The sequence below is a fragment of the Dendrobates tinctorius genome, unplaced genomic scaffold, assembly GCF_039654945.1.
Source record: "Dendrobates tinctorius isolate UK_male_01 unplaced genomic scaffold, ASM3965494v1 ptg000095l, whole genome shotgun sequence".
NCBI classification, from domain to species: domain Eukaryota; kingdom Metazoa; phylum Chordata; class Amphibia; order Anura; family Dendrobatidae; genus Dendrobates; species Dendrobates tinctorius.
This window is the reverse complement of record NW_027361763.1, coordinates 27664462-27692172: the sequence shown is the minus strand read 5'-3', so window position 1 is coordinate 27692172 and position 27711 is coordinate 27664462. Positions and strand designations below refer to the sequence as shown.

Genomic DNA, 27711 nt, shown 5'->3' with positions numbered 1-27711 from the left:
GAGGAAATGGTTGAGGAGGTAAAAGTGGCTGGGACCCTAGGAGGTAGCGACCATGCTATTTTAGAATTTTGGATAACTAGAGGCGGAAGACCTGTGAAGACTCAGACATCAAGGTTAGATTTCAGAAAGGCAGATTTTAAGGGATTCAGAAAGAGAATTGGAGGGATCCAATGGCTGGATATCCTTAAAGACAAAAATGTCCAGGAAGGATGGGAAATCTTGAAAAATGAAATTCTCAAAGCACAGTTGTTAACAATTCCGAAAAGAGGGAAGAATAGGAAGCAGTTAAGGAAACCAGGATGGATGAACACAGAACTTAAGCACATGCTAAAAAGGAAGAAAAAAATGTTTATAAAATGGAAAGAGGGAGGCATATCTAAAGAAGAATATAATGCTGTCTGCAGAACCTGCAGGGCACAAATCAGATTATCTAAAGCTGAAAATGAATTGAGGCTTGCAAGAGATGTCAAAAGCAATAATAAAGGATTTTGGGGATATGTCAAAAGTAAAAGAAAAGTCAAAGATGCTATAGGATTTTTACAGGATGAAAATGATGAAATGGTAAGACAGGATGTTGAGAAGGCTGAACTTTTAAATTCCTATTTTGCATCTGTTTTCTCTCAGAAAGGAAATGTAACATCAACTGTTATTCACTGTCCTATTAAGGGAATAGAAGAATCCAGGATATCTATAAACAGAAAGATAGTGAGGAAACACTTAGCTAGCCTAAATGAATTCAAGTCTCCAGGTCCAGATGAATTACACCCCAGAGTACTGAAGGAGATAGCAGAAGTAATTTTTGAACCCCTCTCTATAATCTTTGAAAATTCTTGGAGAACAGGAGAAGTGCCAGAAGACTGGAGAAGAGCAAATGTTGTTCCTATCTTCAAAAAGGGGAAGAAGGTGGACCCAGGTAACTATAGGCCGGTGAGTCTGACTTCTATACCAGGAAAGATCTTTGAACAAATTATTAAACAACATGTATGTCAATACCTGGATAAGAATGAAGTGATTAAACAGAGTCAGCATGGGTTTGTAACTAATAAGTCATGTCAGACTAACTTAATTTCCTTCTATGACGGTATCACTGATTGGGTGGATCAAGGAAATGCTGTAGATATAGTATATCTTGACTTCAGCAAAGCATTTGACAAAGTCTCTCATACAATCCTTATTGAAAAAATGATTAAGTATGGAATGGACAAGGCAACTGTTAGGTGGATTCATAACTGGCTTAGTGATCGGACCCAAAGAGTGGTTGTAAATGGCTGCACATCCAGTTGGAAGAATGTCTCAAGTGGGGTACCACAGGGCTCTGTCCTGGGCCCTGTATTGTTCAACATCTTTATCAACGATTTAGATGAAGGAATTGAGGGTAAACTGATTAAATTTGCTGATGACACAAAGCTAGGAGGGATAGCTAATACTAGAGAAGAGAGAGAGAGGATTCAAAAAGATTTAAATAAACTGGAGAAGTGGGCAGCAACTAACAGAATGGTTTTTAACAGGGAGAAATGCAAAGTACTACATCTGGGCAATAAAAATGGAAAAAACATATATAGAATGGGAGGAATAGGGCTAAGTGACAGCACATGTGAAAAAGACTTGGGTATACTAATAGATCACAGACTGAATATGAGTCAACAGTGTGATGCAGCAGCAAAAAAGGCAAATGCAATTCTAGGATGTATTAACAGAAGCATACAGTCTAGAACACGTGAAGTCATTATTTTCCTCTACTCCTCTTTGGTCAGACCTCATCTGGAATATTGTGTCCAGTTTTGGGCACCACATTTTAAAAAAGACATCAACAAACTGGAGCAAGTTCAGAAAAGAGCGACCAGAATGGTGACCGGTCTGCAAACCCTGTCTTATGAGGAAAGGTTGCAGGATTTGGGAATGTTTAGTTTGCAAAAGAGAAGACTGAGAGGAGACTTAATAGCTGTCTACAAATATCTAAAGGGCTGTCACATTGTAGAAGGATCAACTTTATTCTCATTTGCACAAGGAAAGACTAGAAGCAATGGGATGAAACTGAATGGGAGGAGACACAGATTAGATATTAGAAAAAACTTTTTGACAGTTAGAGTGATCAATGAGTGGAACAGGCTGCCACGAGAAGTGGTGAGTTCTCCTTCAATGGAAGTCTTCAAACAGAGGCTGGACAGACATCTGACTGGGATGATTTAGCGAATCCTGCTTTGAGCAGGGGGTTGGACCAGATGGCCCAGGAGGTCCCTTCCAACTCTACGATTCTATGATTCTATGACTGACCTGAGGGTAAGGGGGGCGCTGGAGAGCTGCGAGTTCCAAAGTGGAACTGAGAAAGTGGGATATACATAAATCCCCACTGTTCTTAGAAGGTTGTTAGCAGTGGTGGGGCATCCAAAATACCCCCCTGCGGTAAATTGTCAGAGCAAGATTAGCTTGCTGCATTTTTGTCACATGATGCCAGTGGTGGGATAACTAAGATAAGCCCCCACTATGCCTGTGATAGCCGTGTGCCGGCAGTGTGTCGCGTCCCTCCGTCCGTTGATACACCCGTGTCAGTGATGGGATTGTGACATATTGGTGACACAGGGTCCGCTGTCCGTCACGTTTTGGTGCCAGCGGGACCCCTGTTCATCACATATTGGTGGTGGACATGGTGGTGGAGATGGGTAAAGCCCAAAATTCAAATGGGCATGATGAGGAATTTGCACTTCACTATATTGCTAACTATTTGACATGAGGGAAGGTCCTCCCAAATATAGGAGTGAGCGCCCTCACAAATGTAAATAAAGTAAAAAATAAAGCCAAAACACTCGGTGTGAACCTATGGGAAAGCAGAGGTATATATATTATTTTGCGCTATAAACATGTAAATGTGAATGAAATAATGTTTCTTAGCATTTTTCCCTTTAAAAAAGATTTTTGGTTTGGTTTGGTAGGTCTTTTTTAAAATCCATAAAACTGGCGCAATAGTCTGACAACATTATTCCCAGATCCCATATGTGAGTCAGAAAGGCGCGCCGGCATAGTCTCCATGCTGGTCCCATTTAGTTTCAGCTCTTTCCCATCCATTCCAGCTTTTTTCTCAGCCCCCAGACCTGTTTGTTGGGTCCAGCTGAAAAAAAATTGGCTTTCCAATGACTTGTATTCGATTCGTTATTGGATACGAATAATCTAATATTAGAAGGTATTTGTGCCAATTTTCCGATATCCGAATATTTCACTATTCGATCATAACTACAGCTGATGTTTTGCTCAAAATTATTGAGGCTAATGAAGGTGTTTTTCCAGCACATTAATCAGTCGCTCCCAAAATGTTTTTTGTGTTTTACAGATCAGTTATGGATCCATCGATCACTCATTATCTGACAGACGCCTCTATCCACATGTTTTCCGAACAGTTCAAAATTACCACATCCACAATATGGTAATCACTAAACTGTTGAAGCATTTTGGCTGGACCTGGGTTGGGATTTTAATATCAGATGATGATAATGGAGAGAATGAACTGCAGATACTATCAAAACTCATGAGAGAACATGGGATCTGTGTGGCCTTCACCATAAAACTTAACAGGGATATAGATTTGCATAATGTTATAGCGATTTTTAAGCAACCAGAAGTCAGTATCATTATCATTTGTGGGACCTTCTCATATGAGGCTAATATAATAAAGCACTTGCCTTTTCTGTTTATTGACAAAACTTTCATCTTTCCACCATTCTGGGTCTCCAGTTACGTCATTACATATAAAGACTTTCCATTATTTAACGGAAGTCTAGTAGTGGACATTTCATCAGAACCTTTTCCTGGTGTGGAAGACTTTGTGAAAAACTACAGGAAAATTCCCATTAGAACCCATGATAAGAGATTTTGGAAAACATTAGATTTGATATTTGATAGTGGAGATAAAGATTCGTTCGTTTCAGTCAAGTGGACAGAGGACGATGATGATGATCCAGTCGAGTTTATTGTGCCAAGTATAAGGAATTACCTCTCATCAGGGTTTTCTCCGAGATTATATTATGCAGTAGAAGTTCTGGCTAAAGCTCTACATGAAATGGTCTTATTCATAAAAGACAAATATCAGGAAAATTCCATAACCGGATTTCTACAATACACACGGAAGTTACAGCGCTTCATCCAAATGACGAAGAATTCACCGGATCCAACGAAGCCTACATATTACTTCAATGACCAAGGGGAAGCTGAACATTCATATAAGATAACAAACTGGATATTTTCTCATAATACCGGTCGCAAGGTTGTACAAAATATCGAAGTAGGACATTATACACCATGGGCGGTCAGTGGCCAAGAGCTTTACATGAACACCCAGTCTATAACTTGGAAACACGGAGAGGTGAGAAGCGTCATATTATAGATGTGATCATACACGGCCTCTGTCATTCCCTTAACCATCAATATGAATTCTGGATGTAAACTAATAGATTTTACATACTGAATTCATCTACATAATTTTCTTACTTTGTAATTCATTACTGTATTCCTGTTTTAGTCTGACAGAACAAATACAAAATGAAAATCATAAACCCCATGTAACAGAAAATAAAGATAAAAGCAAGATGGAGAATGTAGGAGCCCAAGTGATGGTGATAGAGAGTGGAGATGAGGGAATATGATCGGGTCCCTGCTTATTGGGCAAGCTATGGCGCTTTTAATATACCTATTAAAATGTAGAAAAAATCAGGGCCACCTATTAAAGTGCAAAAAGGTGGAGTTTTAATCACGGTAGATGATGGTCAGTGAGACAACAACCGAGGGAAAAACCCTGACCCAGGATCAAAAGGATTCAACCTGCAGTAGCCAGGATCAGAATCTATATGAATACAAGTGTTAGGCATTAGGTTCCTGCAACTGCACAGCAGGAATCCAAGGCCTTTCATTCAGTGGTCTCCCATTCTCCTCCGACTGCTCAGGAGCCTGCACAGCAACCCCGGCGTTCCAGACGCTCTGCTCAGACCAGCTCTGTGGGTCAAATAAACATAGACAAATGGAGTACACGTCCAATATTATAAATAGATATCAAATTTATTAGACATGTAGTAATACTGACATAACAAATATATATAGAAAATAAGGATCAGGTAATACAAGCTGCTTAAGTACTAAAAGCGTTTATATATAAAATGCTCAGTGCTATTAAGTAATGATGGGCCATGTGTTTAGGGACTCACAAGTGAACGGAGATCACAAACAGGTGCACATCCTGCAAAGAGACCCCCATTATCCCACGCAAAAGTGCTTACCCATCATGAACGCCACTAGGACCTGTGCAGTGCCGCCACCGGCCCGCATTTCACCTCTTTTTCAAGGTGCGGTGATGTGTTGTGTAAGGGGCCATGGTTAGATACCCTGTCAGCAGGTGCCCGCTTGATTGGCGCATGTGTCCGGTCCCATGCTCCGGAAGTTGCATTGCTTCTGGCGACCAACATGGCGCCGCGTGTCAAAGAGCGTCGCGATGACGTCACCGACACGCACGCGTCACATAACGCACCTTAGCAATGCTCCAAGGGCACAAACTGCAGACATGCGCACTGGAGCCTAAATACCTGCAGTGAGACCAGATGAGGAGGATAAAAAGTGTAAAATAGTGGCATATGGTGCGGCTGTGTTATTAAAGTGTATATTACACATACAATGCAACTGTGCCTAGAAAGTGCATACATGTATGATACAGTTAGTGACCTTTAGATATAAATACATTATAAAAATATCTTTCATATTATAATCCATAGGGAAGTGCCCACAATATATGCATATATAAAGCTTTATCAAAAGCACAAATAATTTCCATCATTAAGGATATATATATATATATATATATATATAATGTGCATAATAAATACAGATGATACACAATATGTGATTAGATTAGTAAAAAATAATAAAAATAAAATAAAAAATAATAAAAAATAATAATTTCCACTTCATCCCGTCTTGGTGTGATGTCCTTAGAACAAGGATATAGCGCCATAGAACCCTCCAGATCTTTCACACTCAAATGTCATGGTAATATACGATATCCAATTACGAGATCATACTAACATAAAATAAAACAATAAAAATAATTAAGATTAAGACAGCACAAACATTTATAAGAATGAGCTAAAACTCAAATGCTCATTAAGTCCTGCCGGCGTCACGGTAACAAGAACCGTGATCCACCGGCATTCCCTCTGAGCTAACGCATGTTTGGTGTCACCCCCTCTTATTCCTGCACGAATTCTATCAATGCCCCAAGCTCGCAGCCCACTAGGGTCACATCCATGTTTCAAACGAAAATGTTTGGGAATAGATTTGAAGCTGTTAACATCCTCCACTTCACCGGCGGCCATTATGTCTCTCACATGCTCACGTATGCGAACACGTAGTTCGCGAGTAGTGAGTCCCACGTATATATTAACCCACATGGGCATACTGCATAATAGACCACATATGTGGTGTTGCAGGTAATATACTCTGATTTTAAATTCTCGATGGCCATCCGATGAAGTGAAGGATACAGATCTCCTAAGATTTTTGCATGCCAGGCATCCACCACATGTAAAAAATCCATTTCTAGGTGTGCCAGCTTTGAAAGGATCTAAATTCTTACTGATGTAATGACTCTTAACTAACATGTTCTTAAGAGTATTACACCTCTGTGCAGTCATAAGAGGGCGTTCAGTAAGGCATTCGCGTAGAACCGAATCAGTTCATAAGACAGCTCAATGTCGATTTAGGATAGATCTCATCATGTCCCATTTGTGGTTGTAGGATGATATATAATCTTACCTCTCCATCAGTTTTGGTTTTGGGCTTATTCCACCTGTTTGCCAAGAGATCTGTCCTTGAAGATATTTTGGCTCACCAGTATCCCTTCCTTAAACACCTCCCACTGTATCCTCTTTGGGAGAATCTCTCCCCAAGGTCCATCGCTTGTGCGTCAAATAAAGCGTCGGTGGAACATATCCTCCTGGCACGAAGAAATTGTCGAACTGGAATAGATCTGATCATGGAATGCGGGTGTGACGAGGATGCATGTAAGAGGGCATTCACAGAAGTCTCCTTTCTATTTAGATCAGTATGAATGTGACCATCATCCTGTACTTTTAGTATAACATCAAGAAATGTAATTTGACAATGGTGAAAGACATACGTGAGATGGATGTTGAAGCTGTTTTGGTTCAGACCACCCACAAAATCATGTAACTCCGAGACAGGGCCCTGCCAGATAAATAAGATATCATCAATATATCGGAACTTTCCTGCAATTTGGGGGCGGCATGCGAGCCATCCGAGAAGATTTCTCGTTCCCAATATCCGAAAAATAAATTTGCATAAGATGGCGCACATGCCGCCCCCATTGCAGTGCCCTGCCTCTGTAGAAAGTATCTATCCTTAAAGGTAAAGAAATTGTGGGTAAGAACGACAACTCCCAACACCAACTCACGCATGTCTGGATCCAGATTACTTGTTTCAAGGAAAAATCTGGATGCCCTCAATCCATCCACATGACGAATGCTGGTATACATCGATTCAACATCTGCTGTCACCAAAATCATATCCGCATCCACAAACAGACCATCCAGTCTCCTTAAAATATCATTTGTGTCTCTGACATAGGAGGGTAGCGTCTCGACCTGTGGATGTAAATAATATTCAATAAATTTACAGGTCGGGTCACATAATCCCCCATGCCAGACACAATAGGATGTCCAGGGGGAGCAACAGGATCCTTGTGGACCTTGGGGAGAAGATAAAAAGTAGGGATCACTGGAGTGTGGACTAACAAGCCATTCAATACTTTTTTTGTTATAATACCCCTTTCATATGCCATTTCATATGGCCGGCAGGACCTAATGAGCATTTGAGTTTTAGCTCAGTTTTAAAAATGTTTGTGTTGTCTTAATCTTAATTATTTTTATTGTTTTGTTTCATGTTAGTATGATCTCGTAATTGGATATCGTATATTACCATGACGTTTGAGTGTGAAAGATCTAGAGGGATCTATGGCGCTATGTCCTTGTACTAAGGACATCACACCGAGATGGGATGAAGTGGAAATTATTATTATTTATTATTTTATTTTTTATTTTTATTATTTTTTACTAATCACATATTGTGTATCATCTGTATTTATTATTCACGTTATATATATATCCTTAATGATGGAAATTTTTTGTGCTTTTGATAAAGCTTTATATATGCATATATTGTGGGCACTTCCCTATGGATTATATTATGAAAGATATTTTCATAATGAATTTATATCTAAAGGTCACTATCTGTATCATACATGTGTGCACTTTCTAGGCACAGTTGCATTGTATGTGTAATATCCACTTTAATAACACAGCCTCACCATATGCCACTATTTTACACTTTTTATCCTCCTCATCTAGTCTCACTGCAGGTATTTAGGCTCCAGTGCGCATGTCTGCAGTTCGTGCCCTTGGAGCATTGCTAAGGCGCGTTATGTGACGCGTGCGTGTCGGTGACGTCATCGCGCGGCTCTTTGACACGCTGCGCCATGTTGGTCGCCGGAAGCCATGCAACTTCCGGAGCATGGAACCGGATACATGCGCCAATCAAGCGGGCACCTGCTGACAGGGTATTTAACCATGGCCCCTTACACAACACATCACCGCACCTTGAAAAAGAGGCAAAACGCGCGTCGGTGGCGGCACTGCACAGGTCCTAGTGGTGTTCCTGATGGGTAAGCACTATTGCGTAGGATAATGGGGGTCTCTTTGCAGGATGCGCACCTGTTTGTGATCTCCGTTCACTTGTGAATCCCTAAACACATAGCCCATCATTACTTAATAGCACTGAGCATTTTATATATAGACGCTTTTAGGACTTAAGCAGCTTGTATTACCTGATCCTTATTTTGCATATATATTTGTTATGTCAGTATTACTACATGTCTAATAAATTTGATATCTATTTATAATATTGGACATGTACTCCATTTTTCTATGTTTAATATGCTATGCAGGAGTGTCCATTTTCGATTCCCCTTTAGTCAATACTACAAAGTATACGACTTCATTGGGGTATACACTAGTTTGTTCCATATGGTTTTGTTTTATAAACAGCTCTGTGGGTCTGGTTGTTGCTGCCACCTCTGGGCCAGCAATAGTGGCGCAGTCTGCTCTGCAGCAAGCCACTCCAGAGGCTAAGTCCTCCCGCCGCGCCACTGGGCATGCTCGCGAGGCGATCTCCCATTGGAGATCGAGAGTCACGTGCTCAGGTCCTTCTCCAGATCTCATTGGTCCATCTCGGCGATCTGGGGGCCTCCGGAAGGCCCTGGCTATAAAAGGGTCACATGGTCGTTCGGCCATGCGCTAGTGTTGACTCTAATTGCTATCTGTGTGAATGATGATGAATGCATGTGCCTGCGAATGACTCATTAAGATCCCCTCCCTCTGATATTACATGTTATGATTGAGTCACCGTAGGAGGCAGACACAAAAATAGAAACTACGTCCAGAAAACCAGAGAAGTTGGCAACTATCTGATTGCAGACCCCTGAACCTATCAACACAACTAGCAGTAGCCGTGGGGGGTTCCTACGATGCGCTAGACCCCTCGATCACAGCCAGAGAGCTAAATAGCCTAAAGACAGATAAGGAAATCTAAACTGCCCCAGAGCAGACCCCAAAGTAAAAGGCAGCCCCCAACATATAATGACGGTGAAGCAAGATGAAAAAACACTCACACAGATAGAAAGATAGGCTGAGCAAACGATGGGGCCCAAGCTAACTAAACAGAAGTGGAAAGGAAGGTTGCCGTCTGCAATCCTTCAAAACCCTATCAAAGACATAAGCCAACAAACTGATATGGAAAAAGACCCTGAAGCAGCTAGGCTTCAAAAACTAAATCAGCACTCAGGTATTTTCAGAAGACAGAGCTAAAGGAATTCAGCACACCCCAGCAGGGAATGGCAGAAATTCAGAAAAACAAAGTCAAAGCACAAATGCAAAAAGCCGAGCAGAAAACTTAGCTTTAGAAGAGCAGGAATTCAGACTGGTCTCCAAGGATCCCACAGAGAAATCACCCGCAGGGCAGAAGGGCGTTTTGTTATGAATGAGTCACCGTAGGAGGCAAAAGCAGAAATACAAGCTAAGTCCAGAAAACCAGAGAAGTTGGCAACTATCAGATTGCAGACCCCTGAACCTATCAACACAACTAGCAGTAGCCGTGGGGGGTTCCTACGATGCCCTAGACCCCTCGATCACAGCCGGAGAAATACATAGGCCTAAAGAAAGAAAGGGGAAATCTAAACTGCCCCAGAGCAGACCCCAAAGCAATAGGCAGCCCCCAACATATAATGACGGTGAAGCAAGATGAAAATACTAACACAGACAGAAAGATAGACTGAGCAAAGATGGGGCCCCCACAACTACCTAGATAGGAAAGGACAGGAAGGCTGCTGTCTGCAATCTGCCAAAACCCTATCAAAGACATAAGCCAACCAGCTGATATGAAAAAGGCCCTGAAGCAGCTAGGCTTCAAAAACTGAATCAGCACTCAGGTATTTTCAGAAGACAGAGCTAAATGAATTCAGCACACCCCAGCAGGGAATGGCAGAAATCCAGAAAAACAAAGCAAAAACAAAGTCAAAGCACAAAAGCAAAAGGCCGAGCAGCAAAATTAGCTTTGGAGGAGCAGGAATTCAGACTGGTCTCCAAGGATCCCACAGAGAAATCACCCGCAGGGCAGAAGGGCATCGGCAGCATTAAATCCAGTCCGTAACTCCACTCAGCCAGTCACAATCATCAGCCTCAGGTGTTTGACAATCAGGCTCACTACCTTTCTTTACCAGAAGAGGGAGTTCCTCGGGCCTCAGAAGTGAAGGGGAAAATGAACTCACAACAGTACCTCCCCCTTGAGGAGGGGTCACCGAACCCTCAACCACGCCACTAGGGCGATCAGGGTGAGCCCGATGAAAGGCACGCATCAATCTTTTGGCATGAATATCAGAGGCAGAGACCCAGGATTTATCATCCTGACCATAACCCTTCCACTTAACCAAATGCTGGAGTCTCCGTCTAGCCAGACGGGAATCCAGTACTTTCTCTACCTCATATTCCATGTTACCTTCAACCAATACAGGGTCTGGAGGTGCCACCCCCGGAACAACAGGTTCAACAAACCTCTTCAACAAAGATTTATGGAACACATTATGGATTTTAAATGTGACAGGAAGAGCCAAACGAAAAGAGACCGGATTAATAATCTCCACAATCTTGTAAGGTCCAATAAATATAGGCTTAAACTTAGGAGAAGCCACCTTCATAGCAATATTTTTTGATGATAACCACACCATATCACCAACCTTAAACTGGGGACCAATAGTCCTATGTCGGTTGGAAAACCGCTGGGCCTTCTCCTGGGAGAGAGATAACTTATCCACCACTTGGTCCCAGATCTGGTGCATTCTCTCCACCACAGTGTCAACACCTGGGCAGGCAGAGGGCTCCACCTGCCCTGAAGAAAATCATGAAACCCAAAGTTACAAAAAAAAGGTGACATCAAAGTGGCAGAACTAGCTCTATTATTCAACGCAAATTCGGCCAAGGGCAAAAATGAAACCCAATCATCCTGATCAGCAGAAATTAAACATCTCAAATATGACTCCAAGGTCTGGTTTGTTCTCTCTGTCTGCCCATTGGTCTGAGGGTGAAAAGCAGAGGAGAAGGACAACTGAATTCCCAGCCTGGAACAGAAAGTTCTCCAAAATCTAGACACAAACTGCACTCCTCTGTCAGATACAATGTTCTCAGGAATCCCGTGCAAACGAACCACCTGTTGTAAAAACAGGGCCACCAACTCAGAGGAAGACGGCAACTTAGGGAGTGGTACAAGATGAACCATCTTAGAGAACCTATCACAAATCACCCAAATAACAGTCATCCTCTGAGAGACAGGCAAATCAGAGATGAAATCCATTGAAATATGGGTCCATGGCCTCTTGCGGACAGGCAAAGGCATCAACAACCCACTAGAGCGAGAACACGATTTAGACCGGGAGCACGTCCCACAGGACTGCACAAAATTCCTGACATCACGAGACAATGAGGGCCACCAAAATAAACGACTCACCAGATCTCTAGTACCAAAAATACCTGGATGACCAGCCAAAGCAAAGCAATGAGCTTCAGACATCACTCTCTTCTTCCACTGGTCAGGAACATACAACTTTCCACTGGGACAACGCTCAGGTTTGTCCTCCTGGAACTCTTCCAGAGCACGTCTCAAATCGGGCGAGATGACAGAAAGAACTACCCCTTTGCCTAAGATGGTAGCAGGCTTGGTCACCACAGGAGAATCAGCAAGGAAGCTCCTAGAGGGGGCGTCTGCCTTGACATTCTTTGTTCCAGGAAGAAAAGAAACCACAAAATCAAAACGTGTAAAAAACAAGGCCCACCTAGCCTGTCTAGGGTTCAAGCGCTTAGCCGACTCTAGGTAAATCAAATTCTTGTGGTCAGTGAGGACCACGACTTGATGCTTAGCTCCCTCCAACCAATATCTCCACTCCTCAAATGCCCATTTCATGGCCAACAGTTCCCTATTCCCCACATCATAGTTACGTTCAGATGGAGAGAACTTTCGGGAAAAGAAAACACAGGGATTCATTTTAGATGTTACAGGATCCTTTTGGGACAAAACAGCTCCTGCACCAATCTCAGAAGCATCCACCTCTACCTGGAATGGAAGTGAGACATCAGGTTGCCGCAAAACCGGGGCGGAGGTGAATCTTCGCTTCAACTCCTGAAAGGAAGAAACAGCCTCCGGAGACCAATTCAACACATCAGCACCCTTTTTAGTCAGATCAGTCAATGGCTTGGCAATACTAGAAAATTTTGCTATAAATTTCCGATAAAAATTAGCAAAACCCAAAAACTTCTGGAGGGCCTTCAAAGAAGTGGGCTGAACCCAATCGTGAATGGCCTGTACCTTGGCCGGGTCCATTTCAATAGTTGACGGGGACAAAATAAATCCCAAAAAAGAAATCCTCTGTACTCCAAAAAGGCATTTAGATCCCTTGACATACAGGGAATTCTCCCTCAAGATCTGGAACACAGTCCGAATATGTTCCACATGAGAATCCCAATCCTTGGAGAAGATCAAATTATAATCATCCAGATAGATAATCAAAAATTTATCGACAAAATCTCGGAAAATATCGTTCATGAAGCACTGGAAGACAGAAGGGGCATTAGTGAGCCCAAAATGCATCACCAGGTACTCAAAATGTCCCTCCGGAGTATTAAACGCCGTCTTCCATTCATCCCCATGCTTAATGCGAATAAGATTATACGCCCAACTGAGGTCAAGCTTGGTAAACCAGCAAGCACCTTTAACTCTGGAGAATAGATCAGAAATCAGGGGTAACGGATAATGATATTTAACAGTAATTTTGTTGAGGGCACGATAATCAATACAAGGTCTTAATGATCCATCCTTTTGGCTACAAAAAAAAACCCGGCACCCAAGGGTGACGAGGATGGTCTAATATGACCCTTCTCCAACGCCTCCTTAATATAGGATCGCATAGCCTCGTGCTCGGGTACAGATAAATTGAAGAGCCGACCCTTGGGAAATTTACACCCTGGGCTCAGTTCAATTGCACAGTCATAACTCCTATGAGGAGGCAGAGACGCAGACTCATTCTCACTAAATACATCATAAAAGTCCGCCAAATAATCAGGAACATCATGCGACTGAGGAGAGGTGGAAAACACCGGAGCCTCACTAAAGGCACACCGACAACCCCAACACACCACAGACACAGATTTCCAATCCAAAACTGGATTATGAATCTGTAACCAGGGAAACCCCAGAACAACAGTATCATGCAGATTATGCAACACCAGAAATCTGCAATTTTCTTGATGGTCTGGGGCGACCCGTATTACCACCTGGGTCCAAAACTGGGGTTTATTTTTAGCCAAAGGAGTAGCCTCAATCCCCTCAAAGGGATAGGCAGAGGTGTCATCGGAAATCCACAACGTTTAGCAAAATCCAAGTCCATTAGGTTTAGGGCTGCTCCCGAATCCACAAAAGCCTTGGCGGAAAATGTGGACAGGGAGCAGATCAGAGTAATAGCCAGAAGAAACTTAGGTTGAACACCACCAACAGAAAACATGTGTGCAAAGCGTTTCTCCCGTTTAGGACAGACAGAAATAATATTCGAGGCATCTCCACAGAAAAAACACAACTTATTACGCCTTCTGAACTCCTGACGCTGCTCTCTGGAAAAAACTCTATCACATTGCATAGGTTCAGACATTTGTTCAACAGGTGGCAACACCTCTTGTGCAGCTTTGCGTTCGCGCAAACGCCGATCAACCTGAATGGCTAATGACATAGAATCGTCAAGACCAGAGGGAACAGGAAATCCCACCATAGTATCTTTTACGGCTTCTGACAACCCCTTCCGAAAGAGAGCAGCCAAGGCATTATCATTCCAGGTAGTAAGTACTGCCCACTTTCGGAATTTTTGACAGTACAATTCTGCAGAATCACGACCCTGGCTCAATGCCAGCAGGGTCTTTTCAGCCTGATCCATGGCATTAGGTTTGTCATACAACAACCCCAAAGCTTGAAAGAATGCGTTCACATTAGTCAGAATAGGATCATCTGGTTTCAAAGAAAACGCCCAATCCTGGGGATCGCCACGCAGCAAAGAGATGACAATTTTAACCTGCTGCGCGGAGCTCCCTGACGAGTTAGGCTTCAAGGCAAAAAATAATTTACAATTACTTTTGAAATTCAAAAATTTAGACCGATCCCCAAAAAATACATCAGGTGTAGGAATCTTTGGTTCAGCAGCATGTGAATGAGCAAGGTAGGCGGAAATTCCCCGCACTTTCGCAGCGAGCTGCTCCATCCACATGATCAGACAATTGCTTTATCTCCATTGAGAGAAAAAAAAATTCCCCCTACGGCCTCAGAGATATAGAGGAAAAAATATACACACTTTTTTTTTTTTTTTTTTTTTTTTTACAATTCTTTCCTGCTATTGAGTACCCTAGAATCTGCGGTAGGGCGGGTGATTCTGTTATGAATGAGTCACCGTAGGAGGCAAAAGCAGAAATACAAGCTAAGTCCAGAAAACCAGAGAAGTTGGCAACTATCAGATTGCAGACCCCTGAACCTATCAACACAACTAGCAGTAGCCGTGGGGGGTTCCTACGATGCCCTAGACCCCTCGATCACAGCCGGAGAAATACATAGGCCTAAAGAAAGAAAGGGGAAATCTAAACTGCCCCAGAGCAGACCCCAAAGCAATAGGCAGCCCCCAACATATAATGACGGTGAAGCAAGATGAAAATACTAGCACAGGCAGAAAGATAGACTGAGCAAAGACGGGGCCCCACAACTACCTAGATAGGAAAGGACAGGAAGGCTGCTGTCTGCAATCTGCCAAACCCCTTCAAAGACATAAGCCAACCAGCTGATATGAAAAAGGCCCTGAAGCAGCTAGGCTTCAAAAACTGAATCAGCACTCAGGTATTTTCAGAAGACAGAGCTAAATGAATTCAGCACACCCCAGCAGGGAATGGCAGAAATCCAGAAAAACAAAGCAAAAACAAAGTCAAAGCACAAAAGCAAAAGGCCGAGCAGCAAACTTAGCTTTGGAGGAGCAGGAATTCAGACTGGTCTCCAAGGATCCCACAGAGAAATCACCCGCAGGGCAGAAGGGCGTCGGCAGCATTAAATCCAGTCCGTAACTCCACTCAGCCAGTCACAATCATCAGCCTCAGGTGTTTGACAATCAGGCTCACTACCTTTCTTTACCAGAAGAGGGAGTTCCTCGGGCCTCAGTAATGAAGGGGAAAATGAACTCACAACAGCGTCGGCAGCCTTATATCCAGTCAGTAACTCCACTCTGCCAGTCATCATCATCAGACTCAGGTGTTTGATAATCAGGCTCACTACCTTTCTTTACCTGAAGAGGGAGTTTCTCGGGCCTCAGAAGTGAAGGGGAAAATGAACTCACAACAGTACCTCCCCCTTGAGGAGGGGTCACCGAACCCTCAACCACGCCACTAGGGCGATCAGTGTGAGCCCGATGAAAGGCACGCACCAATCTTTTGGCAAGAATATCAGAGGCAGAGACCCAGGAATTATCCTCCTGACCATAACCCTTCCACTTAACCAAATACTGGAGTCTCCGTCTAGCCAGACGGGAATCCAGTACTTTCTCTACCTCATATTCCATGTTACCTTCAACCAATACAGGGTCTGGAGGTGCCACCCCCGGAACAACAGGTTCAACAAACCTCTTCAACAAAGATTTATGGAACACATTATGGATTTTAAATGTGACAGGAAGAGCCAAACGAAAAGAGACCGGATTAATAATCTCCAAAATCTTGTAAGGTCCAATAAATCTAGGCTTAAACTTAGGAGAAGCCACCTTCATAGCAATATTTTTTGATGATAACCACACCATATCACCAACCTTAAACTGGGGACCAATGGTCCTATGTCGGTTGGAAAACCGCTGGGCCTTTCCTGGGAGAGAGATAACTTATCCACCACTTGGTCCCAGATCTGGTGCATTCTCTCCACCACAGTGTCAACACCTGGGCAGGCAGAGGGCTCCACCTGCCCTGAAGAAAATCGAGGATGAAACCCAAAGTTACAAAAAAAAGGTGACATCAAAGTGGCAGAACTAGCTCTATTATTTAAAGCAAATTCGGCCAAGGGCAAAAATGAAACCCAATCATCCTGATCAGCAGAAATAAAACATCTCAAATATGACTCCAAGGTCTGGTTTGTTCTCTCTGTCTGCCCATTGGTCTGAGGGTTAAAAGCAGAGAAGGACAACTGTATTCCCAACTTGGAACAGAAAGTTCTCCAAAATCTAGACACAAACTGCACTCCTCTGTCAGATACAATGTTCTCAGGAATCCCGTGCAAGCGAACCACCTGTTGTAAAAAAAGGGGCACCAACTCAGAGGAAGACGGCAACTTAGGGAGTGGTACAAGATGAACCATCTTAGAGAACCTATCACAAATCACCCAAATAACAGTCATCCTTTGAGAGACAGGCATATCAGAGATGAAATCCATTGAAATATGGGTCCATGGCCTCTTGGGGACAGGCAAAGGCAACAACAACCCACTAGAGCGAGAACACGATTTAGACCGGGAGCACGTCCCACAGGACTGCACAAAATTCCTGACATCACGAGACAAGGAGCGCCACCAAAAAGACCGACTCACCAGATCTCTAGTACCAAAAATACCTGGATGACCAGCCAAAGCAGAGCAATGAACTTCAGACATCACTCTCTCCTTCCACTGGTCAGGAACATACAATTTTCCACTGGGACAATGCTCAGGTTTGTCCTCCTGGAACGTTAGCTACGTTGAAGATCATTAAGGAAGGTGAAGAGTTCTTGGACAGAGCAGAATTATCTCTTCATGTTACAGAAAGAGAAGAAATTCGAAGTGCACCTGAAGAAACAGAGGAATGGAGACATGTGACCCAGAGAAGCAGGAGGATCAGGAGGCAGTCAGCACCCATACTGCTCAGAAACCAGTACCAGGCTCTCACGCAGGAAAACGATGAAGAAATACATCAGGATAAGACTTTGCCAACAAACAGCAACCTTGTACGCCCTCAGAGTCCTCCTGGATGGAGAAAGAAAAATGTTGTGAAGAAGAAACGGAGAGTGGTGGTCATGGGGGATTCCCTGCTGAGAGGAACAGAGGCCGCTATCTGCAGACCGGATATAACTACAAGAGAAATGTGCTGTCTTCCAGGTGCAAAAATTAAAGATGTGTCTGACAGGATATCAGGACTCTTCAGACCTACAGATGACTACCCATTCCTGCTACTACATGTGGGGACAAATGACACCGCAAGAAACGACCTGGAAACCATCTGCAGAGACTTTGAAGACTTAGGCAAGAAAGTGAAAGAACTGGGAGCGCAGGTGGTCTTCTCTTCCATCCTCCCAGTGGATGGCCATGGAACAAGGAGGTGGAATAAGATTCTGCAGGTGAACAACTGGCTACGTCGATGGTGCAGTCAGCAACGATTTGGATTTCTGGATCACGGAGTGAACTACTTATACGATGGACTACTTGCTAGAGATGGGGTGCACCTTACGAAGACTGGAAAGCATGTATTTGGAAGTCGCCTTGCTACACTTGTAAGGAGAGCTTTAAACTAGAACAACATGGGAAGGGAAGCAAAAGACCAGAAAAAGCCATACACCTGACAAATGCTATTGAGAACTCTGCTATTAGAAGTGGAAAGGAAGAACAAAGACGAAAGAATCTAATTAATAAAAATATTGGAGAAAGAGAAACCAATCACAAACTAAAATGTTTCTATACTAATGCACAAAGCATGGGCAACAAACAAGGAGAATTGGAACTACTAACACAGGAAAAGAAATATGATGTCATTGGAATCACTGAAACTTGGTGGGACAATACACATGATTGGAATACAAGACTAGAAGGATACAACTTATTTGCAAGAAACAGACTTGATAAACGAGGAGGGGGTGTCGCATTGTATGTTCGAAACGCGTATATCTGCACAGAGATTGAAGCTTCAGAGACTGGGAGTTCTGTGGAAACTGTTTGGGTAAGAATACAAGGACAGAACAATGGAAAGGACACCATTGTAGGCATTTACTACAGGCCGCCTGTGCAAGCCGAAGATATAGATGAACTCTTTATGCATCAGATGGCCAAGTTCTCCAAAAAATATGACATAGTTGTCATGGGAGATTTCAACTATCCAGACATTTGTTGGGAATCTCTCTCAGGCAAAACTAACAGGTCAAGGAAATTCTTATCCTCTCTTGCTGACAACTTTATCTTCCAAAAGGTAAGGGAGAAAACAAGGGGAACTGCTACCTTGGATCTAATCCTTATAAACAGGGAGGAAATGGTTGAGGAGGTAAAAGTGGCTGGGACCCTAGGAGGTAGCGACCATGCTATTTTAGAATTTTGGATAACTAGAGGTGGAAGACCTGTGAAGACTCAGACGTCAAGGTTAGATTTCAGAAAGGCAGATTTTAAGGGATTCAGAAAGAGAATTGGAGGGATCCAATGGCTGGATATCCTTAAAGACAAAAATGTCCAGGAAGGATGGGAAATCTTGAAAAATGAAATTCTCAAAGCACAGTTGTTAACAATTCCGAAAAGAGGGAAGAATAGGAAGCATTTAAGGAAACCAGGATGGATGAACACAGAACTTAAGCACATGCTAAAAAGGAAGAAAAAAATGTTTATAAAATGGAAAGAGGGAGGCATATCTAAAGAAGAATATAATGCTGTCTGCAGAACCTGCAGGGCACAAATCAGATTAGCTAAAACTGAAAATGAACTGAGGCTTGCAAGAGATGTCAAAAGCAATAATAAAGGATTTTGGGGATATGTCAAAAGTAAAAGAAAAGTCAAAGATGCTATAGGATTTTTACAGGATGAAAATGATGAAATGGTAAGACAGGATGTTGAGAAGGCTGAACTTTTAAATTCCTATTTTGCATCTGTTTTCTCTCAGAAAGGAAATGCAACATCAACTGTTATTCACTGTCCTATTAAGGGAATAGAAGAATCCAGGATATCTATAAACAGAAAGATAGTGAGGAAACACTTAGCTAACCTAAATGAATTCAAGTCTCCAGGTCCAGATGAATTACACCCCAGAGTACTGAAGGAGATAGCAGAAGAAATTTTTGAACCCCTCTCCATAATCTTTGAAAATTCTTGGAGAACAGGAGAAGTGCCAGAAGACTGGAGAAGAGCAAATGTTGTTCCTATCTTCAAAAAGGGGAAGAAGGTGGACCCAGGCAACTATAGGCCGGTGAGTCTGACTTCTATACCAGGAAAGATCTTTGAACAAATTATTAAACAACATGTATGTCAATACCTGGATAAGAATGAAGTGATTAAACAGAGTCAGCATGGGTTTCTAACTAATAAGTCATGTCAGACTAACTTAATTTCCTTCTATGACGGTATCACTGATTGGGTGGATCAAGGAAATGCTGTAGATATAGTATATCTTGACTTCAGCAAAGCATTTGACAAAGTCTCTCATACAATCCTTATTGAAAAAATGACTAAGTATGGAAAGGACAAGGCAACTGTTAGGTGGATTCATAACTGGCTTAGTGATCGGACCCAAAGAGTGGTCGTAAATGGCTGCACATCCAGTTGGAAGAATGTCTCAAGTGGGGTACCACAGGGCTCTGTCCTGGGCCCTGTATTGTTCAACATCTTTATCAACGATTTAGATGAAGGAATTGAGGGTAAACTGATTAAATTTGCTGATGACACAAAGCTAGGAGGGATAGCTAATACTAGAGAAGAGAGAGAGAGGATTCAAAAAGATTTAAATAAACTGGAGAAGTGGGCAGCAACTAACACAATGGTTTTTAACAGGGAAAAATGCAAAGTACTACATCTGGGCAATAAAAATGAAAAAAGCATATATAGAATGGGAGGAATAGGGCTAAGTGACAGCACATGTGAAAAAGACTTGGGTATACTAATAGATCACAGACTGAATATGAGTCAACAGTGTGATGCAGCAGCAAAAAAGGCAAATGCAATTCTAGGATGTATTAACAGAAGCATACAGTCTAGATCACGTGAAGTCATTATTTCCCTCTACTCCTCTTTGGTCAGACCTCATCTGGAATATTGTGTCCAGTTTTGGGCACCACATTTTAAAAAAGACATCAACAAACTGGAACAAGTTCAGAAAAGAGCGACCAGAATGGTGACCGGTCTGCAAACCCTGTCTTATGAGGAAAGGTTGCAGGATTTGGGAATGTTTAGTTTGCAAAAGAGAAGACTGAGAGGAGACTTAATAGCTGTCTACAAATATCTAAAGGGCTGTCACATTGTAGAAGGATCAACTTTATTCTCATTTGCACAAGGAAAGACTAGAAGCAATGGGATGAAACTGAATGGGAAGAGACACAGATTAGATATTAGAAAAAACTTTTTGACAGTTAGAGTGATCAATGAGTGGAACAGGCTGCCACGAGAAGTGGTGAGTTCTCCTTCAATGGAAGTCTTCAAACAGAGGCTGGACAGACATCTGACTGGGATGATTTAGCGAATCCTGCTTTGAGCAGGGGGTTGGACCAGATGGCCCAGGAGGTCCCTTCCAACTCTACGATTCTATGATTCTATGATTCTTCCAGAGCACGTCTCAAATCGGGCGAGATGGCAGAAAGAACTACCCCTTCGCCTAAGATGGTAGCAGGCTTGGTCACCACAGGAGAATCAGCAAAGAAGCTCCTAGAGAGGGCGTCTGCCTTGACATTCTTAGTTCCAGGAAGAAAAGAAACCACAAAATCAAAACGTGTAAAAAACAAGGCCCACCTAGCCTGTCTAGGGTTCAAGTGTTTGGCCGACTCTAGGTAAATCAAATTCATGTGGTCAGTGAGGACCATGACTTGATGCTTAGCTCCCTCCAACCAATGTCTCCACTCCTCAAATGCCCATTTCATGTCCAACAGTTCCCGATTCCCCACATCATAGTTACGTTCAGATGGAGAGAACTTTCGGGAAAAGAAAGCACAGGGATTCATTTTAGATGTTACAGGATCCTTTTGGGACAAAACAGCTCCTGCCCAAATCTCAGAAGCATCCACCTCTACCTGGAACGGAAGTGAGACATCAGGTTGCCGCAAAACCGGGGCGGAGGTTAATCTTCGCTTCAGCTCCTGAAAGGAAGAAACAGCCTCCAGAGACCAATTTAACACATCAGCACCCTTCTTAGTCAAATCAGTCAATGGCTTGGCAATACTAGAAAATTTTGCTATAAATTTCCAATAAAAATTAGCAAAACCAAAAAACTTCTGGAGGGCCTTCAAAGAAGTGGGCTGAACCCAATCGTAAATGGCCTTTACCTTGGCCGGGTCCATTTCAATAGTTGACGGGGACAAAATAAATCCCAAAAAAGAAATCCTCTGTACTCCAAAAAGGCATTTAGATCCTTTGACATACAGGGAATTCTCCCTCAAGATCCGGAACACAGTCCAAATATGTTCCACATGAGAATCCCAATCCTTGGAGAAGATCAAAATATCATCCAGATAGATAATCAAAAATTTATCGACAAAATCTCGGAAAATATCGTTCATGAAGCACTGGAAGACAGAAGGGGCATTAGTGAGCCCAAAAGGCATCACCAGGTACTCAAAATGTCCCTCCGGAGTATTAAACGCCGTCTTCCATTCATCCCCATGCTTAATGCGAATAAGATTATACGCCCACCTGAGGTCAAGCTTGGTAAACCAGCAAGCACCTTTAACTCTGGAGAATAGATCAGAAATCAGTGGTAACGGATACTGATATTTAACAGTAATTTTGTTGAGGGCACGATAATCAATACAAGGTCTTAATGATCCATCCTTTTTGGCTAAAAAAAAAAAAACGGCACCTAAGGGTGACGAGGATGGTCTAATATGACCCTTCTACAACGCCTCCTTAATATAGGATCGCATAGCCTCGTGCTCGGGTACAGATAAATTGAAGAGCCGACCCTTGGGAAATTTACACCCCGGGCTCAGTTCAATTGCACAGTCATAACTCCTATGAGGAGGCAGAGACGCAGACTCATTCTCACTAAATACATCATAAAAGTCCGCCAAATAATCAGGAACATCATGCGACTGAGGAGAGGTGGAAAACACCGGAGCCTCACTAAAGGCACACCGACAACCTCAACTCACCACAGACACAGATTTTCAATCCAAAACTGGATTATGAATTTGTAACCAGGGAAACCCCAGAACAATAGTATCATGCAGATTATGCAACACCAAAAATCTGCAATTTTCTTGATGGTCTGGGGCGACCCACATTACCACCTGGGTACAAAACTGAGGTTTATTTTTAGCCAAAGGAGTAGCATCAATCCCCCTCAAAGGGATAGGCATCTGCAGAGGTGTCATCGGAAATCCACAACGTTTAGCAAAATCCAAGTCCATTAGGTTTAGGGCTGCTCCCGAATCCACAAAAGCCTTGGTGGAAAATGTGGACAGGGAGCAGATCAGAGTAATAGCCAGAAGAAACTTAGGTTGAACACCACCAACAGAAAACATGTGTGCAAAGCGTTTCTCTCGTTTAGGACAGACAGAAATAATATGCGAGGCATCTCCACAGAAAAAACACAACTTATTACGCCTTCTGAACTCCTGACGCTGCTCTCTGGAAAAAACTCTATCACATTGCATAGGTTCAGACATTTGTTCAACAGGTGGCAACACCTCTCGTGCAGCTTTGCGTTCGCGCAAACGCCGATCAACCTGAATGGCTAATGACATAGAATCGTCAAGACCAGAGGGAACAGGAAATCCCACCATAGTATCTTTTACGGCTTCTGACAACCCCTTCCGAAAGAGAGCAGCCAAGGCATTATCATTCCAGGTAGTAAGTACTGCCCACTTTCGGAATTTTTGACAGTACAATTCTGCAGAATCACGACCCTGGTTCAATGCCAGCAGGGTCTTTTCAGCCTGATCAATGGCATTAGGTTCGTCATACAACAACCCCAAGGCCTGAAAAAATGCATTCACATTAGTCAGAATAGGATCATCTGGTTTCAAAGAAAACGCCCAATCCTGGGGATCGCCACGCAGCAAAGAGATGACAATTTTAACCTGCTGCGCGGAGCTCCCTGACGAGTTAGGCTTCAAGGCAAAAAATAATTTAAAATTATTTTTGAAATCCAAAAATTTAGACCAATCCCCAAAAAATACATCAGGTGTAGGAATCTTTGGTTCAGCAGCATGTGAATGAGCAAGGTAGGCGGAAATTCCCCGCACTTCTGCAGCGAGCTGCTCCACACGATCAGACAATTGCTTTATCTCCATTGAGAGAAAAAAAAATTCCCACTACGGCCTCAGAGATATAGAGGAAAATATATACACACCTTTTTTTTTTGTTTGTTTTTTTTACAATTCTTTCCTGCTATTGAGTACCCTAGGATCTGCGGTATGGCGGGTGATTCTGTTATGATTGAGTAACCGTAGGAGGCAGACACAAAAATAGAAGCTACGTCCAGAAAACCAGAGAAGTTGGCAACTATCAGATTGCAGACCCCTGAACCTATCAACACAACTAGCAGTAGCCGTGGGGGGTTCCTACGATGCGCTAGACCCCTCGATCACAGCCGGAGAGCTAAATAGCCTAAAGACAGAAAAGGAAATCTAAACTGCCCCAGAGCAGACCCCAAAGTAAAAGGCAGCCCCCAGCATATAATGACGGTGAAGCAAGATGAAAAAACACTCACACAGATAGAAAGATAGGCTGAGCAAACCATGGGGCCCAAGCTAACTAAACAGAACAGGAAAGGAAGGTTGCTGTCTGCAATCTGCCAAAACCCTATCAAAGACACAAGCCAACAAGCTGATATGGAAAAGACCCTGAAGCAGCTAGGCTTCAAAAACTAAATCGGCACTCAGGTATTTTCAGAAGACAGAGCTAAAGGAATTCAGCACACCCCAGCAGGGAATGGCAGAAATCCAGAAAAACAAAGCAATACAAAGTCAAAGCACAAATGTAAAAAGCCGAGCAGAAAACTTAGCTTTAGACGAGCAGGAATTCAGACTGGTCTCCAAGGATCCCACAGAGAAATCACCCGCAGGGCAGAAGGGCGTCGGCAGCCTTATATCCATTCAGTATCTCCACTCAGCCAGTCATCATCATCAGACTCAGGTGTTTGATAATCAGGCTCACTACCTTTCTTTACCAGAAGAGGGAGTTCCTCGGGCCTCAGTAGTGAAGGGGAAAATGAACTCACAACAATTACGTGTGTGGATAGGGACTTAGTCATAGAGTCAGTGCCAGTCAGTGGCAAGCTACAGGCCACAGTTCACATCTAACAGAACTAGCGTCCGACAGTGCGCACCTCTTGGGCATTGTCGTGTTGCGGCTGAGTCAGTCACCACGCTGCAGTCAGCAGCATTGGTTGGGGTCCGCGGTATCGATGCTGCACGCATGGTAGGTCTAGACGGACAGTGACCCGGAGTCTTGGGCTTAGTCCTGTGACGGTATACTGTGCGTGCACACCGATGAGACCTGTGAAGTAAACAGGCTCGGCATTTATGTTTATGCCGTACACGTCTCTGTGATATTAACAGAGCTTGCCAACGCACGCCGGGTGATGTACAACCCGTGTGTGTCATACCGCCATATTCTATGTCTGCCATTATATAGCAGCAGTTTTACACCTCTGCATGGTGGACCACGGGTGGCGAACATTCTATTTTCTTTTATTTTATATTTAGTGCATTCCACCATCTCTAACATTACACTAGCGCCAGGGTCTGGCTAGTAATGGCGGACAAGCAGCAGCTACTCCAGTACATTTGGCAGCTGGAGGGCAATGCGGGCTAAGGTGGGGTTTATTGTCTCCCTCCTGTCGGGCAGGGTGTTAGAATGGGCTTCGCCATTGTGGGAGCATGATGACCCTGTGGTTCTGAGCACTGCTCAGTTTCTCACGTCCTTAAAGCAGGTCTTTTTGAGACCACGGGTCACTCACGACACCTGTCTCTAGCTATTAGCCTTAACACAGGAATCCCACTTGGTCAGCAATTATGCCGTCCGATTCTGGACACTGGCTTCCGAGCTGTAGTGGCCTGATAAGGTCTGTGTTCTGGAGAGGGTTAGCGGAGCATGTCAAAGATGCCTTAGCTACCAGAGAGGTCCCCGCAAGTCTGGAGGACTTGATTGCCATTTCCACCTGCATCGATCTCCGGTTTATGGAGCGCGGGCTGGAGCGTGCGCAATCCAGACAAAGGGTTAAGTTGGCCCCCACTTTCTCCGAGCCGCTAGAGCTTCCAGCTCAGGAGATTATGCCTTCTGAACCCATGGAGGTGTCTCGCACCGGTCCCAGGCTGCGTCCGGTGCGAAGCTCCGCAAGCTGTTACCAGTGCCGGCAGTTTGGTCACTCGGCTAACACATGTCCACTGCGGTTGAAAAAACGATCACGTCCAGTGGTCGTAGGTGGGGGTCTATCTGATATGAAACCTTTCTCCCAAAACCGGTATTCCGGGGGACGTTAGATAGTGGGGCATCCACCTGGGAGGTAGAGGTCACGTTGGATTCCAGGGCAGAAGGGAACTTTATGTCCTCGGCCTTCGCCCAAAAGCACGCTATTCCGCTGGTGTTTCTGCCTAAACCCTTGACCATCAGGGTGGTTAATGGTGCACCTTTACCATCTCAGGTTACCACCAGACAGCACCCCTAGGTCTCTCAATCTCTCCATCCCACCGAGAGATCTTGTCCCTGTTCATTTTGCCAGATGGCATTGACCAGGTGCTTCTCGGAGTTCCCTGGCTCCGTTGCCATTCCCCTCATATAGAATGGTCTTCGGGCAGTATACTGGATTAGAGCAAGGACTGTGAGGGAAGGTGCCTGAGGGGCAGTGTTCAAGTAGCCTCCACGGAGGTGCCCGCGGATCTCTCTGCGCTTCCCAGACAATACCACCAGTACGCAGACGTCTTCTCCAAAAAATCTGCGGAGATGCTTCCACCGCACAGTCCTTACGATTGCCCGATAGACCTATTGCCAGGCGCGGAACCTCCTAGCTGCGTGTATCCTCTATGTCTCACCAAGACGGAGGCTATGTCTCAATATATCCGGGAGAACCTGGCAAGAGGTTTTATCAGAAAGTTGGCGATGCCGGCTTGTGCAGGGTTCTTCTTCGTGCAGAAGAAGAGTGGAGAGTTACGTCCCTGCATTGACTACAGAGGTTTCAACACCATTACAGTAAAAAACAAATACCCTCTTCTGTTGATCTCTGAGTTGTTTGACAGGTTTGCGAGGGGCCCAGATCTTTACGAAATTGGATCTACGGGGGGCGTACAACCTGATCCGCACTCGTGAAGGAGAGGAATGGAAGACAGCCTTTAATACCAGGGATGGCCACTAAAAATATATGGTCATGCCCTTCGGCCTCTGTAATGCGCCTGCTGTCTTCCAGGATTTTGTAAATGATGTCTTTTGCGATAGACCACAACCGAGGTAGAGAGCATATCTGAATGACATCCTCATCTTTTCTCCAGATTTGACCTCTCACCGGAGAGACGTCTGCAAGGTTTTCGATCGTTTGCGGGCAAATTTTCTCTTCTCCAAGCTGGAGAAGTGCCAGTTTGAGCAGGAGTCCTTGCCATTCCTGGGCTACATCGGTGGCGCCCCTGAGGCTTCAGTCACCACAGAGGTACTGCACCTTCTCCTAAGGTGTAGTGCCCCACCATCCAGGTAAGGTGGGAACTCCTGACCACGCTCCACACCTGCATTCCACACACAGAATAGTTCAGTGGGGCCACCAGCAGCTTCAGGCTGGGGATTAGCAGAGCACCCCTCGTGGAACCCTGCTTCGCAACACGAGATGTGCTGGGAGGCGGGTGGAGTGAGATGATAAAAAAGCGTGGGAAGAGTGAGAGTTAAGAGTTAGTTGGAGAGAGGGAGAAGAGTGAAGATGGGTGTCTGAAGGACGTGCTGCAGTAGGTCCCAGTGATCTGGGCTGCTGGCACGAGAAAGACCAGAGAAAGAGACTGATAAGATTGATAACCTAGCCTTCCATAAGAGAGATAGAACAGATCGGAATGAAGGAGAATAGAAGGATAGTGGGAAGCTGGTTGAAGAAAGATAGAGAACCCTTCCAGTCTAGAGCGCAAAGGCCGGGGCCCGGTCCCCGAGGAT

General features: G+C 43.9%; 1 protein-coding gene across 1 annotated transcript in view; it reads left to right on the top strand.

Moving 5' to 3' along the window:
* Nucleotides 1-3665: 3665 nt before the first annotated feature.
* Nucleotides 3666-27711, top strand: part of LOC141098865 (vomeronasal type-2 receptor 26-like) — an 86985-nt gene continuing 62939 nt past the window's right edge. Inside the window, exon 1 of the mRNA XM_073586825.1 lies at nucleotides 3666-4354. Within this exon, the coding sequence (XP_073442926.1) occupies nucleotides 4052-4354 (303 nt within the window). The 5' untranslated portion in view covers nucleotides 3666-4051. The remainder of the gene's footprint in view (nucleotides 4355-27711) is intronic.